This window comes from Mus caroli, chromosome 5 (genome assembly GCF_900094665.2).
Source record: "Mus caroli chromosome 5, CAROLI_EIJ_v1.1, whole genome shotgun sequence".
Taxonomy (NCBI): Eukaryota; Metazoa; Chordata; class Mammalia; order Rodentia; family Muridae; genus Mus; species Mus caroli.
In genome coordinates this window covers 108028502-108046875 of record NC_034574.1, presented here as the reverse complement: position 1 = coordinate 108046875, position 18374 = coordinate 108028502, and the positions used below count along the sequence as shown (strand labels likewise).

The following is an 18374-nucleotide window of genomic DNA, read 5'->3' as shown; positions in this document are numbered from 1 at the left end:
CGCACATCTGTTTTTATTTTATTTTATTTTTTTTAAAGATTTATTTATTTATTATATGTAAGTACACTGTAGCTGTCTTCAGACACACCAGAAGAGGGAGTCAGATCTTGTTACAGATGGTTGTGAGCCACCATGTGGTTGCTAGGATTTGAACTAAGGACCTCTGGAAGAGCAGTCGGGTGCTCTTACCTGCTGAGCCATCTCACCAGCTCCGCACATCTGTTTTTAAAGGTGCCTTTTTTTTTTAGGTTTTGGTTGTGTATGTAGACAGGCACCTGCATGCAGTACCCATGGAGGCCAGAAGGGGGCAGAGGGGGTCCTCAGGAGCTGGAGTTAGGTTACAGGTGGTTGTGAGTCACCACTGTGGGTGTGCTGGGACCAGCAAATGTTCTTCACCACTGAGCCATCTCTCCAGCCCCATCCAGTGTACTTTCGAGGACCTGTGTGGAATCAGGTGGCTGTAGGTGAGTCCCTTGAATATAGGGTCTGTTAGTGAACCTGGAGCTAGGAAGCCCCCGAGATCCTCCCATCTCCATTCCTTCCCAGTGCTGGGCTCCCAGGCCCTCGTGTGGCAAGTTCTCAGCCATCTATCTGCTCAGCCCGCCTGCTGCTGCTTTTCAGGTTTTCTATTTTTGGGGTCTACATTTATGAAGTACTTAAGTGTGGTTTTCTTCCTTTCCCCATATATGCACATACATATATACATATATATAAATGGAATGCATATTTATATATAAATGTCTCTGTGTAACATAGTCCATTATATACTGGTCATATATGAGATCTTACACACACACACGCGCACACACACGCACACACACAGGCACACACGCACGCACACGCGCGCACACACACACACACACACACACACGCACACACACGCACACACACGCACACACACGCACTTTTGGAGACAGGGTCTTACCCTGTAGCCCAGATTGGTCTTGAACCATCAGTGATCCTCCTGCCACCATTTTCCAAGTATGAGATGATTTTTTTCTCATCTCCCGGGACTGGGCTTCTTGTCTCTTTTTCCTAAAGTCACTGTCATAATGATGAAGTGCCAGCAAACCCAGCTGGAGAGACTTTGAGTGACGTGGCAAGGCTTCATCAGGGTGGAGGGCATTTGGAGAAGTGCAGGATGGGTCCAGGTGATGGATGGAGCAGGGCAGTTCATGCTGGCCACATGGGCAGTGGGACTCCAGTCGAGCTGCAGCCCCTGGGATGCCTAGGAGACCTCTGGCTACTGCTCACTCCATACACCAGGCCGTCAGGGGGCCTGTGGCCACGTGGTATTGGGTTCTCTTCATGGGGTCTAAATGGGGGTGCTGCATCCTCTGTGCTCTGGGGAGTTTCTTCATTCTTTTTTATTTTATGTATATGAGTACACTGTAGCTGTCTTCAGACACACCAGAAGAGGGCACCGGATCCCATTACAGATGGTTGTGAGCCACCGTGTGGTTGCTGGGAATTGAACTTAGGACCTCTGGAAGAGCAGTCAGTGCTCTTAACTGCTGAGACATCTCTCCAGGCTCCTTTTATTTATTTTTAAGGTGAAACTTTGAGAACAATTTCTGACAGGGTCTTGCTGTGTAGTCAAGACTGCATTAGAACTCACTGTACAGACCACCCTGCCTCTTGAGTGAACATTACGAGTAGAAATTGAGTCATGTTAGTGGGCAGGGTTTTTGAAAACTCTTTTTTTTTTTTTTTTGTTTTTTGTTTTTCGAGACAGGGTTTCTCTGTGTAGCCCTGGCTGTCCTGGAACTCACTTTGTAGACCAGGCTGGCCTCGAACTCAGAAATCCGCCTGCCTCTGCCTCCCGAGTGCTGGGATTAAAGGCGTGCGCCACCACGCCCGGCTCTTGAAAACTCTTGATGGGCTCTGGACACCACTTAAACACCAGGACTGGCCAATTTGATTCTCTTGTGACTGTAGTTACTTAGTTTTGTTTTTTTTTCAAGACAGGATCTCTGTGTAGACCTGGCTATCCTGAAACTCACTCTGTAGACTAGGCTAGCCCAGAGATCTGTATGCCTCTGTCTCCCTAGTGCTGGGATTAAATGCATGTGCAGCCTTGTCCAACTTGGATTTGCTTATTGTGTGTTTTGCCTGAAAGCCTGTCTGTGTGTGATTTGCATGCAGTGTCTACAGAGACCAGAAGAGGACACTGAACTTACAGATGGTTGTGACTTGAGTTACAGTGGAATTGTTTACATGTCTTCCCATTAAGCTTTTACCTAACATTCATTATGTTATTAGCTCCATAAGTTCATTATAAGTTTAAAGCAATATTTTTAAAATTTATTATTTGTATGTGAGTACCGTGTCACTCTCTTCAGATACACCAGAATGGGGGCATCAGACCCCATTACAGATGGTTGTGAGTCACCATGTGGTTGCAGGGAATTGAACTCAGGATCTCTGGAAGAGAGGCGATGTGATCTTAACCACTGAGGTATCTCTCCAGCCCTAAGGTAATATATATATTTTATGGCACAAATTAGCATGTTTTTATCGAGACAAAATCATCTGCTTTGTGTATTATTAGTTTTGACATCTTGTATAGATAAGACCAGTCCATCATTTATTTTCTGTCCTTGCACCTACGATACATTGCCAGATCCCAGTTTATGTCCTTCAGTTCTACTATGTGTTTATCCATATAGCAGTTTTAGAGATTTAAAAAAAATGTATTTATGTATTTTTTAAACACAGGAGTACACTGTCTGTATGTACACTTGAATGTTAGAAGAAGGCATCTGATCTCTTTATAGAAGGTCATGAGCAACCAGGTGGGTGCTAGGAATTGAACTCAGGAAGAACAGTCAGTGTTCTAACTGCTGAGCCATCTCACCAGAACTAGAGATTAAGCTTTGTGGAGTGTGTGTGTGTGTGTGTATGTGCACGTGCATGCGGGTGCAAAGCCAGAGGCGTGGCATCCCCTGGAGCTGGAGTTGTGATGGCCGAGGTGAGAATATTTAAAGACTTCTCCATAGCTTGGTGGGTAGAGGGCTTTATAATATGGTGATGGGCAGGCTGTATGAAGGCGGAGGACACAGGCCCTGACTCCAGTTGTGACCCTGGTGGTGTGGCTAGTCCTCTGTGTACAACTCCTACAAAGGACTCTGGGAGTTGTCCAGCTTGATCATAGCCTCCTCCCTCCCACCCTTTGTCCTGAGGGCCTCAGGGCAGACCTAGCTTCAGGCCCACTCTAGCCGTGTGGTCCTGAGCCACCCTTAGTCTCCCACATGGGCAGAGGGACTGGCACCTATGGCCTGGTCTGCTGGCAGGCAGCCGTCCTGCTCTGCCCTGCGGACACCCACTTCCTTCACTTCTTACGGGCACAGAGCCCCTGTGCACTGGTTGGCGCTGTCCACCAGCCTCCTCCTGTCTTTTGGTCTCCACGAGGGACTCAGGAAAGCTGAGGCTCATGGACTGGAATGCACAACGCCTCTGCTGCTGTGACCAGGACTGGGCTTCACAGGGTCTACTGAAAAGGGAAGTGGCCGACTGGGTGCACGCTGCTGGCTCCCATGGGAAGCAGGGCCGAAGGCCATTCGTTCATGTTTCACGAACACTCAAAACTCCTTCAAGAGGCTGGCGAGGGCTCCGTGGTTGAGAGCAGTTGTTCTTGCGTAGGATCTGGCTTTGAATTTTAGCACCTACATGGCAACTAGAAAGCACCCCTAGTTCCAGCTCCAGGGGAACTGGATGGCCTCCATGGACACTAGGCACACACACACACATGTATTGTGAATACATACATGGAGGGAAAAAAAAACCCAATTTTCTTTTAAAGGGGTACTTCCAGAGGACCCAGACTTGGTTCCTGGCACCTACATGATCGTTCACAACCATCTCTGACTCCAGTTCCAGAGGATTTGACATTAGACATGCACGTGGTACCCTTAAGACACACAAACACCCCCCCCCCCCAAAACAGAGAAGAATGGAAACTCCCGTATTAACTCCCGGATCGATCTGACAAGCAGCAGCGTTGCCACACTGGGCCTGGTGAGCTTATAAGCAGAGCATTCCACAGACTCACAAGGCTCTATTCTGAACACTAGTAGCATGGCCACACTCCCTTCCCCACCACCATTTTTTCTTGTGGGTTCAGTTACTCACCTGGGTAGTGGACGCCTGTGCTGGCCTGCTGTAGAGGAACTTCAGCTAGCAGCCCGCTGTCCCACACAGGGTGATACATGGCCATTTTGTTCAGAGGGTGCCCCCCATTATGGCAGCTTGAACGGAACACATCACACTTGGGGCTGAAATGTTCATTATCAGCTCAGCCATGAACAGGTGGGCCTGAGCTTGAATCCAAAAGTGCTGTGCAGGATTTCTCTCCCACAAACTCAGACTAACTTTGCCCAGAACTGAAATGACAACTTCCAGGCACACCTAGCCCTTGGAGTCACCCCCGTCTCCCTAGCATCCCTGAGGCTAAGCTCGGCTCTCCCTTCCCCACCTCCCCTCTCAGCATCCCTGCAGCTCTGTGGACCCGTTCCTGGACACAGCATCCTTGGGGCTGAGGAAGAGGCTCCCCTCAGCACTGAGCGAGGAGCCCATTTCCAGTCTTTGCCAGTGCTGCATGCAGCTAGAGCTCTGCAGGAGCCTCTACACCATGAGTCCCAAGACACGACAGAACCAGAGCTGCAAGCGACAGCTCTGGGGACAGAGTAGCCCAACGGTGGCTGGCAGGGAAAGGTTAACAGGAGCTCAGCTCTGTACCAACCACCAGAAGTGAAGTCAGGACCAAAGCTAGAAAAAGGAGTCATTTATTAGAGACAAAACCAACCCTTCAAACCCCTCGACAGAGTCTGAAGATGACAGAGGAACCAACAGCTTGGTGGCACGCTGCTCCATCGACACGACGGGCTGTGCACTATGCACAATGTCTGCAGGAATGGGGACAGGCAGGCCACGATGCCAGCAGCCCCAGGAAGGAACAGACTCCAGGGCCTGCCGCCTCGCACCCAGGCAGCAGCTAACCAAGTGTGAGGTGATGGTGATGCCAGACTCTCTGCAGCCCACGGACAACAACAGCGTGGGGCCAGGTTTTGAAGTCACAGCAGCAGCCTGCTCTGTCTCCAGCTCCTGGACTTCAGCTCCATTTGCAGAGGCAACTGACATTTGTCCCCACAGCCCGCTGTCACCACAGGTAAACTGAGGCTGTGATCACCACAGCAAGGACAGGGTTGCGTTGCTTTTTTCCGTTTTGTCTTTTCTAAGGGACTGAGGGCATGGAAAATACAGCGCACCAATGAAACGAAATGTCAAAAAAAATACAAAAAAATATAAAATAGAAAAATGTATTTACAGGTAGTACATAACTATGATCAGAAAGCACAAAGACACCGGCTGCTATAATACATGCACTGGTTCAAGAGGCGGTTACTAAAAACTGCGAGGGAAAAGCCTGTAAAAAGAAAAGGGTCAAAAAGTTCAAACTTTTCATCCCTAATTTGCTACACTGATCAAAAGGAGTCCCCATGGCCCACGAGTCTTATCAGTTCAGCGCATCCACAGCTTACAACCGCACGCAACTCTCACGGGAGACAGCAGCGTGTGCGAGGAAGCCACGGTAAACTGATCTACATGCTCACATGACAGCAAGCCCCCGGCGGCTGTATGGCGTGACCTTAGCAGGCTTAGTCGCTGTTTACTCATAGATATCTATGTGCACGTATATATATATGTACGTATGTATAAACCAACCGTGTCCTGCTCACTGCCAACACGGCTGGACACAGTCATTACAACAAATTCTTATGTGTATGTTGTAAGAAGTCATTCAATGTCTGTGGATTTAATAAGTCACTTCACACCACAGAAAATATTTAATAAATCCAAAAGAAAAAAGAAAAAAAATAGGAGGACAGAAGTTCTGCCCTAGGTCTCTGAAATGGAGTCCCCCAGAGGAAACTGGTCCCAAAGTTTTGGAGGGTTCACTGAAGAGACTTCGGTCTGCTAATTCATTTTCGTCCGTTTAGTGTTCAAAGTTCTAGAACAACAACTTGTTGTTTGTAGTTTTTAAATAAGTCAACTTCTCCATCTCCCCACAAGTTAACAGTCTGGTGCAGATCCATAAAAACACGAGGAAGAAGGAGCACCAGGCGAAGGGCCGGTCTGCCCCTTCTGGAAGGGTCCACTCTCCCAGAGCGGAGAAGAGAAGGGCTGTGCAGGGCTCCAGTGCCCTCTGCGAACGCTCCCCTCAGACATACACTCCAGTCACACTGCAGTTCCATGAGCAGGCATGCCTGAGTCAGGCCAGCTTGTAGAGGGAACAAAACTGTGCGGTGAGAGAGGAAGGTGAGGATGGCGCTCTGGTCACCTCTCCCGCGTCATCATACTTCCAGGAACCGGGAGCTGCTGGACTTGGAGTGGAAGGGCTCAGACCACATCCTCCGTAAGTCACCCTGGGACAGGAGGGACACAGTAGAGGTCCAGGGTCAAACAAGAGGCAGCAGTCTGTCCATCCTCCTTTCCTTCCTTCCTATCAGGATGCCAGCGCATCAGCCTTGCTCACTGCAGATGCCCTGACCTGTCTGTGGGGCCCCTCTACGCCTGCCCTGAGGCCTGAGGGAAGTTCTCTCTGGCCTGCTCTGTTTGTAAAAAACCTGGCACCGGGCGTGGTGTTGCACGCCTGTAATCCCAGCACTCGGGAGGCAGGCGGATTTCTGAGTTCCAGGACAGCCAGGCTACACAGAGAAACCCTGTCTGGAAAAAAAAAAAAAAACCCTGGCAAACAAGAAGTCCCTCTGTGGGCTGACAAAGGTACACACAAACTTCAAGGATGTGTACAGTGGATACACACTGGGGAGGCAGAGGCAGTGGGTGTCTCTGAGAGCACCAATCTGGTCCACAGAGCCGCTTCCAGCTAACCAGGGCTACATTAATCACACTGTGAAACCATGTTTCAAAAAGAACAAAATTCCTTAAGAAAAATATTGAGTTGAGGGACAGCAGACATATACTGCCTTAATAGTGTATATTTATTTAGATTTCAATGTATGAGTATTTTGCCTGCCTACAAGCATGTATGTATAGCACATGTGGTGTATACCATGGGTGTGCTCGGTGCCCATGGAAGTCTCAAGGCAGTGCTGGGTCCCCAGGAACTGGGTACTGTGAACCAACAATAGCAAGGACTTGAACCACTGAGCTGTATTTGCAGGCCCGATATTAAGCACTTCTTAGTTCATTCCAAACAAATGGTATTAAAGAACCATCAGGCAGCACCAGGGCCTGGCTGTCTTGTCTGGCATCTGGGAGGTGGAGACTGAACCCAGGGCCTCACAAGCTTCAGCTCCAGTTCTTTAGGTTTCTGCTTCCACACAGGAGCTTCCTAAGTTGCCCACACAGGCCCTAAACTCAAAATTCTCCTGCCCAAGCCCTAAATGGGCTTGGCCCTAGGGCACTGCTGTGATCCAAGCAAGAAGCCTAACAGACAGCACACACCCCTCTTGGCACCCCCTAATCCTTCAGTGGTCTGAGGACGATGACCACAACAGTGTAACTAGGAGCCCTTCCTGTCACAAGTCAGTGCTTCCCCTAGCATCTGCGCTCTCACCTTTAGGTAGGCCATGGTGAGGAGCGGCAATAGGGTAAATGGCACCAAGTAGAGGAGAGCTGGCTGGGCAGCTCGGTGGATGCGAGACGCCACAGTAGCAGTGAGCAGACCTAGGAGAGAGGAATCCATGAGTGGCTCTGACACAGATAACAGGTAGCACTATCAAGGAATCAAGAGACCAGTGAGGGGACTCTGAAAGCCCGCATCCTGCCTCTTAGCCTCCCTCCTTCTCTGCATGTTGGGATGACAGCACTTGCTGACCCTCACTGGGTGGTAGACTGGCAGGAACTCGAGTGTCGTGTATGCAGGTTAGTTAGTGAAGGCAAGCTGCTATCTCATACTTCCTGTGTGTGTGCGCGCGTGCACTGTATGTCTGTCCTAGTCCAACTGTGACGTCCTGTTTGTGGATTGGCTGGAGAATCATTAGTATGGAAAAATCTGAGGACACAGGTGATGTATGCATCAGAGCCATGGAGGCAGCAAACAAAGGATAGCTTATCCAGTGGCTAAACCCTCAGCCTCCCACGTGTGCTGGCTATGCTCTGCACATTCCAGATATAGGCACTCAGCCCCTCAGGATTTCTTCTGGCTATCTAAACAGCAGGCAGTCACTGCTTTTCTGGTTGGCAGCTGGAAGACATGAACTGATGGTGAGCGCTGGAGGAAAGTGAGGGCCCAGCTGCTTTCCTGCTGGCCTTTCTTACCTACAAAGTACCCGATGAGGGTGCAGTGGAAGTAGGAGACCTTCTGCATGCGCCCAGAGATATTGGCTGGGCCAGGGGCCCCACACGAGTCGCCACTGGCTTGTTTCTTGTAGTTGTCATAGCGAAGAACAAAGCATAACAGGAGGCCGGGCATCACAATGTCCCCGATGCCCAGCATAGAGAAGTGACTGCCAGTAGAGCTGAAACACAAGGGCACATGTTAAGGGTACTTGCAGTCTACCATCTCTGCCTTCTGTCTAAAGGTGTTTAAAGACATAAATTGCAGGCACAGTGTCTTTGTGCACTAGGCAAAGGTTATTTTTGTGTTTGTTAAATGCTGATTTCTCTGCTCTCGTATCTGGTTTCAATCTGGACACAGCATTGTAGTGCTTAGGACAAGGATCTCCTGTCTCAACTTTGTGTAAACAATTCTTACCATTTATTCTCTGCCTTGTCAATAAATGCTGATAAACACATTATGGACTAGCAAAGGTAAAGAAATATAGCTGCTGTATTAATCCACTGATTCCGCTTACATAAAAATCATTTTACAATAAAAGGATTCCTTTGTTTCTTTTGGTTTAAGACAGGGTCTCACTGTAGCCCGGCCTGAAACTAACTATACAGACAAGGCCACTTGAAACTATAAAAAGCTACTTGCTTCTGTCTCCCAAATCCCAGGAATGAAGGCGTGTGCCACCATGATACCATCCCCGCCCCGCCCCCATTTGCTTTTTGTTTGTTGTTTTGAGATAGGATCTTGCTATGGGGCCAAGGCTGGTCTCAAAGTTAAGACTCTTCCTTAGCCTCCTGAATCCTGGCATTATTGGCATGAGCCACTATGGCAGGCTCAACATGAGCTTTTCAATGCGCAAAGATCCCAGAATCTCCAAGGTGGGAGCACTCAGTGTTTGCTGGGCAATTCACACACAGGCACCTTATGCGAGTGTCACCTCTGTGACACCTTCACCCCTGAAGTATAAATCAGACCTATCACCATGTTGAAGAAATAAACTTCCTCAGTGCAAAATCGCTCCCCACACCTGGGGAAAATAAGAAGAAAGTTCTTTACTGAAAGACTAAAATAGCACGAGGCAGACTGTGGCCAGGATGTCACTAACTACACACAGGGAAGACTTGTTCAGTCCACATACGCTCTCACTCTTCAGTCTCTCTTGGAGCCTGGGCCTAAGGTAAGGTACACTCTGAACAAATTATACAGACAGGAGGCGGCCAGTCTGGCCACTTAGGCAAATGGGGGTCACACAGAGGAGGTCCCACACACTTTCATTTCAAGTCCACAGGTATTTTCTCAACAGTTGTCACCCAGAGAGAGTCACCCTGCTCTCGGGGACTGGACGGATGTTGCTCCTTAAAGGTATGTATGTCTTGTGTTCTAGGACTGGCCCTAGCTGCTGGTTCTAAGTCAGGATGTCTCCTTGGTTATGGGAGTGGAGTCTAATAGGATGAATCCCTAGCATCCTAAATTCTCCCTAGCAGGCCTCGTTCGCACTACTTACCTTCTAGTATTTGGGAGGTAACATTGCTTTGGCTAAGCCCCACTTGTGACTTAATGTCTCCTTAGCAACTCTTCTAGGAAATCCTTTACAGTGTCAACTCTGCCGCTCTGTGTTTCTTCTACATCAGACTGAAGAGCACACTAGCTTTGCTAAAATTACTTCACTGAGATTGTTACCATGAAAATACTTTTACAAATGTCTCAAAGGAAAAACAAACAAACAAAAAACCAAACCAGATTCTGTTCATTTCAGTCAAGTGTACAAATCAGAAGCTGCAGCCACACTGTGAAGGAAGAGTCAGGGCGATAAGGAGCAGCATCACAACTGACATCAGACAGATGCCAGCACAGCTGGAAGGCACGAGCAGTGACAGTGGGAACCTCGTCCCACCTCCCAGGCAGTAAGTGGTCTGGTGAGAACAAGGTGCTCTCAAGCCTTAAGTGCTGGGCCTGGCATCCCAGTGCCTGCTCGAGTATGACAGGGCAGCAGCAGGAACAGACGTCCCTGCCCCTCTTGTGTCTCTGAGGGCTCAGAACTAGAGGTGGTTCTAGGTGGGAAGTAGTTGCTCTGAAGGCTTAACTAGGAATGGCCACACCCCAGTCTGAGGACTGCTGTATGAGGTAGGTCTGGAGTCTGGTTAGGCTGAGTTGAGGTGGCTCAGACAGTAGGGACACAGTGGGTGGCAGTCCTGCTGCTCAGGTGAGGATAACCCATATTCCAACAGAGCACTGGATTTCTGCAGCCCCACATCCCAGGGCGAGTGGGACATCAAAGTGTTGTGCTTGGTTCTCACCACCTAGCCCAGGACTCTCTTTGTTTCCTCATTTTCCAGAACACTAGAGACCTCTCTCTACTGGAACAAACTGGGAGACTCTAAAGCAGGTGTTCTCAGCCTTCTCAATGCTGTGACACTTTAATACCGTTCATGTTGTGGTGACCCTCAACCTTATAAGACTATTTTTATTGCTACTTCATAACAGTAATTTTGCTACTGTTATAAACCATAACATAATTGATGTTTTCTGATGGTCTTATGACCCCCGTGAAAGTGTCATGCCCACAAGGGGCTGAGAACCACAGATCTAAGTAAACGTAGACAACATTTTTTGAGACAGGGTTTCTCTGTGTAGCCCTGGCTATACTCAAGAAATCTGCCTGTCTCTGCCTCCCCAGTACTGGGATTAAAGATGTGCACAACCCAGCTAAATTTAGGTTATTTAGACTAAAAAAGTACATGTCTACAGAATATCCCAACAGCTACAGAATACACATTCATCTCAGCAGTCTGTGAAATTTTAAGAAAATACAACCACATCACATTTCAGGTGATAAAGCAAGTCTTAAAGATCCCTGAGATAACGTCCTGCACTTTATCAGGTTGTGAGATCAGAAGCAGAGTTGAGTAAGTGAGAAGACTACAGAGCCTGTCTGTGTCTTGGTTTGAGTAAGAAATGCCCCATAGGCTTGTGTGTATAAATATTTGGCCCCCAGCTGGTGGCTCTGTTTTCCAAAATTTTGAAGCCATTAGGAGGTGAGGCCTACAGGGAGGGAGGGGTCCCCCTGGGGCGATGGTGGTAGTGTACAGAGGGACTCTGTTACCTGATGCTCAGAGCAAGCCGTGTCTCAAGTTTCCACCACTAGAGTCGAAAGCCCAGCCATCACACATACCTCCCTTGCTGGGATGGACCGTATCCCCTTAAATCATGAACAGGATAAGCCTCTTATAGGTGCTTCTGTGGGGATTTTGTTACTTGGACAAGAAGGTAACACACTACACAAACACTGAACAATACAGTCTTGAGTAACAGTGGTCAATGAAGAAATAAAAACTACAACATTTCAGAGCTCTCTGGACACAACAGACACAGCTCTAATGTTACCTTTACAGCTTTTAGTATTTCCATTTAAAACTATCACTAAACTTTTAAGACATCAAAGCCTCTCAGCACAAGTAAAGGAAATCAGTGGACAGGGGTGAGGTGGGGTGGGGGAATGTGAGTCAGACTGAAGCAGCAGGGGGTTTTACAATCAATGGATTCTTTGAAATTTTATGTTCCCCAAATTGGAAGATCAAGGTGAAATGGATAAATCCCTAGATATATACGATCAGCTGAAATTAAATCAAGGTTGTGATAACTCCAACAGATCTAGAGTGAGCAATGAAGTCAGCACTAAGGGAAAACCCACAACGGCACAGACACATTCCTGCAGACCTGAGACAATCTGCATGGTCAAACTACTTCACACAGACCAGAAAGGACACTGGCAAACTCACTACACTGAGCCAGGGTTAACTTTCCTACCAGGCAAAGTCCAGGTAAGGACTCCCATCTTCCCTGGTGCTGCAGGCAGAAGACTTGTCAATAAAAATTCTTGCAACTGAAGTCAACAGCACACTAAAGACCACGCCCACAGTCAGGCTCACTCACTCTGAGAAGGCTCAACTCAAGCTATGTGCTCCTTGCATGTCTAGCCATAGACAGACAAGATTTTTGGTAATGGCTTCAACAGCATACGTAATACCAAAAACTGACAAACAGGATTGCATTAGGGCTCCAACCAAATGAAGCAAACAAAAGTGAAGAAAGAGCTTGTATTTATGTTACCAGGGACTAATAACTACAATATATAAAGAACTCAAAACTTGAAACAAAGTAACCAATAGGAACTGAATTGAACAGAGTTCTCAGAGGTATAAATGACTAATAAACACTTGAAGAGAGTCATCATCTTTAGGAAATATAATTAAAAAAAAAAAGCACAGTGTGATTCTATGCCACCAGAGTAGTCCCTGTGGAGACAACAGAGGCCCGGTGTGGTGGACCTCGGCTTAACCCTCAGCACTCAGCTGCCAGATCCCTGAGTTACTGGCTCACCAGAGTTAATACCTTGAGATCCTATGAAGGGGAAAAGTAAAAACAACAACAAAACCCCAAAAACCAGACATGCCAGGGCAAGCGCATGTGACGAATTCACAACACTACATGCTAACCTTAAATTCTCCACCCAGGTACAGTAGCACAGGTACGCAGATGATGGCCCTTCCCAGTGTGGGGCAAGGATATTGGTGAAGGCAGTGTATTCCGTGATGTGGAAAGGGGACCCCAGGCCAGTCCTACCTTGGGAAGACCAATTTTCCAGGCAAAGACAGGCGAGGAACATCACGCCCCACATTGGGTCCCAGGTGGAGCTTCCGGGACAGAACGTCAAGGGGATTGTCAGCTGGCTGTGTGGCCACTTTCACCATGACATTACTGTTGAAGATGTAGGCTGAGAAGAACACCTGCCAGGATAAAGAGATGCTGTACCAGGAGCTGCCAGCCACCCACAGTAGCCAGTAGCCATCTCTGCCCTAATGGCTCGACCCTAACGCATCAGACTCTGACTTTATGTTTGTGGAGCCTGCAGGCTGCAGTCTTTTTCCACACTCACAGCCACTCCCTGACCAGTGGAATCCAGGAGAGCTCACTCCTATGCAAGAGCCCTCGCCAGCACGCTGCCTGTTCACCCGTCACAGGACACTGCCTGCTGTATCACGTGGCCACCAACAAACAGTGCCAGGATGCCCATACATGACTAAGACCTGCGCTCCACACCAGAGGGAATCAATCACCTCAGACTGTCGGCATGCCAGGCTTTGGGGATTCAGACAGCTTTGAGCAGCAACCACTTCAACTAAATTCAGAAAAGAACAGGAAGTACACACTCACCCAGAAGACATCGTAGATGAGAAGCCCTGAGAGAAGCAGGCAGGAAACCTTGAGGCTTGGCAGGCGGACAAAGGCGATCATGGCAACACAGAGACCCATGGCCAGAGCTAGAGTGTAGAGGAAGAATGGGATCAGCGTGTGGATGGAGGTCTCTTTCCATAAGCTCTTGACTGGCCAGCCCCAAGTGCTCTGATAATTGTTTCTACTGGGCAGACCATCCACCAGGACCTGCTAGGGTGTGAGGTAGGTCACAGCATTCTGCCATACAAGGCTGGGCAGCCTGCAGGTCTGCACTGGGGTCTGTGTCATCCTGAGCTATATGAGATGTCCGCACTCCTGTCTTGACACTCTATTCCTCTGGTCAGAGCATATTACCCTATTAAAAAGCCAATTTAGCTGGCCAGAGTGATGCATACATTAAGCCTAGCACTCATGAGGGGAGAGGCAGGCAGATCTCTGAGTTCAAGGCCAGCATGGTCTACAGAGTGAGGCCTTGTCTTAAAAAAAAAAAAGCTAACTTATTCCTGAGTCCTCTCCCTTCAATCAGGCACCATTCCAATAATTCACTGTTTTCTCTATTTATATTTTCCCTATCAGTCCATCAATGTAATATCTACAACATTTTAATCTCGACATATTTGCCAATGTGGTTGTCTTCAGACACACCAGAAGAGGGCATCGGATCCCATTACAGATAGTTGTGAGCCACCATGTGGTTGCTGGGAATTGAACTCAGGACCTTCAGAAGAGCAGTCAGTGCTCTTAACCTCTGAGCCATCTCTCCAGCCCTGGGATATACATTCTTTCATTTTAACTGTGCAGAGTTTTAAGTGTGTATGATGTTTCAGGGTTTTAAGCATGTATAGTGATTTTACAATTCTTTTATTACATTTATTTCTTAGGGCATATGTTTAGGTCAAAAGACAACTCGTGGGAGTCAGTTCTCTTTGGCTAATGTGGTCCCCAGGACTGAACTTGGGTTAACCTTCTTTACTCTTTGAGCCACATTACCACATTCAGTGAATCTTAGTTCGTGTTGGTACTCATTCTGAAAGGAGAGAGAACTATAGATATAAAATATAATTAGACAAGTGGTGAGGTTCACACCTTTAATCCCAGTGCTCAGAGGCAGAAGGAGGCAGATCTCTGAACTGAAGGCCAGCCTGGCCTACAGAGCAAGTTCCAGGACAGCCAGGGCTACACAGAGAAACCCTGTTTGGAACACACACAGTAAATATAGAAAACCTTTACTGGGGGGACGTCATGCCTGGAAATTTATCTTTAGAAAATCATGTATGCTGTGACACAGCTCAAAAGTGCACTTGCCTAGGTGGATCAGAGTGATGCCACATCTATCCCAAGGAGTAGACCTAGCACGTTTATCTTAGGTGTTTAAAAAGACAATGTAAGGACACAGAAACAGTTAAATGACACACGTACTTCAGAATGCTCTAGAGCTATTTCGGATGTTTCTTTCTATGACGATACTGGCATATACTATGGCTATAAAGAAGAAGAACACCACAACGAATCACTCAATACATGGGTTCTGCCGGGCGGTGGTGGCGCACGCCTTTAATCCCAGCACTTGGGAGGCAGAGGCAGGTGGATTTCTGAGTTCGAGGCCAGCCTGGTCTACAAAGTGAGTGCCAGGACAGCCAGGGCTACACAGAGAAACCCTGTCTCGAAAAAACAAAACAAAAAACCACGGGTTCTGCGGATGCCTGCAGAACCAGAAGGGGTGGGAGCCTTCAGAGCTGCAGTTACAGGCTGTTGAGAGCTTCCTGACAGGAGTGCCGGAGAACTGAACTCAGATCCTCTGCCAAGAGCAGGAAGTGTTCCTACCCACTGAGCAGATTCTACCCAAGTATCTGTTTTTATCTATTATATTTGTAATATTTATTTCCACTTATATGAAGAAATATCTACCTGAAAACTTGTCTTATAAGCCAAAATGGGGGAAATAACTATGAATGAGCGATAAAACTGGTTACAGAGCAGTCTTCTAAAGGAAGAACTAGTGAGTGGTTATGGCTGCCTGCCTTAGGAAAGCCCATGGGCACATGCCAGGGCCACGGAGAAACTGCACTGGTGTAGCATAAGGCACAGGGGCGGGAAGGCCCAGGACTGAGTCTGTGAGGACTGTCCATAGCAGGCTCGCATCTCCTTTGCTGGCAGCTCAGCTTCCTTCTGCTCAATCATTATAGGCATATAGAATTGGTATGCGAAGCAAACATTCACTGATGATTATAAACTTAAAAGACATAATTTTACTACTGGAGACAAAAAACACTGCATACTAATACCATGCTAGACATTTTTACATGAACTAGTCTTGGCTGAGTGATACTGTCTAGGAAATACTTTCACTACTCCATAGAGATGATAGCTGTCACTGCCAAGAATGTGGCTTTGCATATGTATACAATACCAAATGTCAGAAGTATGCTTATGACTATTTTGGAAACTTAAGTATTCTATCCTAATTTGAAGCCAAAATTTATTCCATTGTTTTTTGTATTTTTTTTTTTTAATTAAAATCTAGGCCAGCAACTCAAAACAGCAATTTTTTTTATTATCATTTTTTTTTCTTTGAGAGGGTTTCACTGTGTGGCCCTGGTGCCCTGGTGCCTGTAATTTGCTTTATAGATCAGGTTGACCTTGAACTCACAGAGGTCCTCCTGCTATTGCAATGCTGGACCTAAAAAGCTTGTGCCAGCATGGTCTACAGAATTCGTTCCAGGATAGCCAGCCTAGAGAAACTTTGTTTTGGAACAAACACACACATGTGCCACTATGTCTGCTTCAAATAGCAACTGTAACCCCACCCCACCCCATCCCACCCAACCAGAGCTATGCTAATTCAATATTTACATGCTCAAAAATGGCAGCAGAATATGAAAAGCCTCTGAGCTCTATTACACCACTGTGTTTCTCTGAGAGAGAAGATGTGGAGTTGAAGTACAAACAGTGCAACTATAGCATACATATGCACCAGTATGAGCTGAGGTCTTTGAGTCAGGGCATGCTGTGTCAGAAAGAGGCTTTCAGTGAAGGCACATGATGCTGCAGTACCCATGCACCACGCCAAAGCCGTGGTTTCACTGTGTGTTTGATTCTGAATTAACTTTTGCTGTTCACAATTGTTTTTGAAATTTACACATCCACACTGGTCCCACAGTTGAGGCCGTGACCTATAAACCACACGAGGTTCAGTCACAGCCTATGTACGTCATCACTCACCATCCATGAGAAGCCAGTGGCCAGTGAGAACCCAGATGAGGACGAGCATGACAGACAGGGAGAACGACAGCAGCTCGGCAGCAGTGAAACGACCACAGCAACCGAAGGAAATCCTGGAAAAGACATTGGCTGGACTGAGGGGCACTGAGCGGCACTCAGTGGCTGACTGACCCCGTGACCAGTGTTCACATTGACTGGATCAGAGCAGGGCGATACCTAAAACCCAGGATCATAGAAGACCCAAGCCTCGCTGGCGTCATCTATGAAATACTCAGGGATTATCCATCAGCTCCCACATGGGAATGCAGTTCATTTTCTTAGTTTATATTTTATCATTACTATCACTGTGTGTATGTGTGTGTGGGGGGTATGAGTGGAGGTCAGGTGAGAGAGCATTGTGAAGTCAGTCTGTCCTTCCACTGTGTAGTCCAAGAATTGAGCTCAGGCCATGAGGATTAAGTAGACAAGCACTTTTACCCACTGAACCACTGCACTAAGACTATTTTTTTTAATACTAAGTTATCAACATTGCTGTCTAAACGTATAATGTAAAAGAATCAGTCTCTGGGAGTTAAATATAAGGCAAATCTTATTCTTAAGAGAAAAATAAAATCAAGAAAGGAACAGATTCCATTCATTTAGCAACGATGAGATAATACGTGTAAGATGGGGAAATGTACTTGGCCGTCACTCATTTTTGAAAATCCAGATGCCACAGATGATTATTATCCAAGGCCACCTCCATCCATGTCTGTGGAGCAATGGCTCCTGGGGGAAGATGTCAACAGTGCAGTGGGCCAAGGCAGCAGTACCTGCAGGCCACCAGAGACCCACAGAGTCTTGAATGCAAGCACTGTTCTGCTCTCCCCGCTTCCTTCCTACTCTAGCTGACAGGGAGCAGACGACAGCAGATGACAGTGATCCCACGTGTGAGGGTGTCTGCATTTCCTATGCCACAGGAAGGGAAGGGAGATTCTATCTCCAAGTTTAAAAAGGACATATGCACGTCACTCCCCAGTCTCTAGCCAACACCCTTTACTCTTACCCTAAAGGGAAAGTCCTGAGTACTCACTTGTTCTGAGGTGAGCAGGGCCTTGTTAAATACTGGCACATCGGGAGAAGAAGAAAAGCAAAAGCTATTGTTGCAAGAACTAGGAAAAGAAAATATGTTTCATTAATTTTTTTCTTTACTCATTACAGGGAAAAATGGCATAACTCATGGAAGATGGTTTTCTAATATATTTTTCTTAGCAAGTAGAAAAGTTACCTAAATGATCTTTCCCCTATTTGTCTGCTTGTGCTGAAGCTGGGACCCAGGGACCGTATGTATAAACGTATGTATGTATGTATGTTACATATGTACATGGCACTGAACTGTGTGCCCAGGAGAGGTCTTTCACTATTGCATGAACAGCTAGCTACATTAAAAACAAAAACCTAGCACCTAGTGTGCCATAGATGGGGACAGGGAATGCTGTTCTTATTCTCTTGTAACTCAGGAAGAAGGAACTCCCAGCAGTCAGAAGACACACTCTTAAAGTCACCTATCTTTGGATAATATTGTTCCTGTATGTCCATCCTTGCCTAGCCTGGAAACACTGCAAAGCTGGCAGCTGTG

The 18374-nt window shown here is 47.2% G+C and overlaps 1 protein-coding gene across 1 annotated transcript in view; it reads right to left on the bottom strand.

Annotated features, from left to right (window-relative positions):
- Positions 1-4768: 4768 nt before the first annotated feature.
- Positions 4769-18374, bottom strand: part of Sppl3 (signal peptide peptidase like 3) — an 83347-nt gene continuing 69741 nt past the window's right edge. The window contains exons 5-11 of the mRNA XM_021163589.2: positions 17829-17907; positions 16757-16869; positions 13514-13620; positions 12923-13086; positions 8284-8483; positions 7580-7689; positions 4769-6425 (exon numbers count right to left, since the gene is read on the bottom strand). Of these exons, the coding sequence (XP_021019248.1) occupies positions 6354-6425; positions 7580-7689; positions 8284-8483; positions 12923-13086; positions 13514-13620; positions 16757-16869; positions 17829-17907 (845 nt within the window). The 3' untranslated portion in view covers positions 4769-6353. The remainder of the gene's footprint in view (positions 6426-7579; positions 7690-8283; positions 8484-12922; positions 13087-13513; positions 13621-16756; positions 16870-17828; positions 17908-18374) is intronic.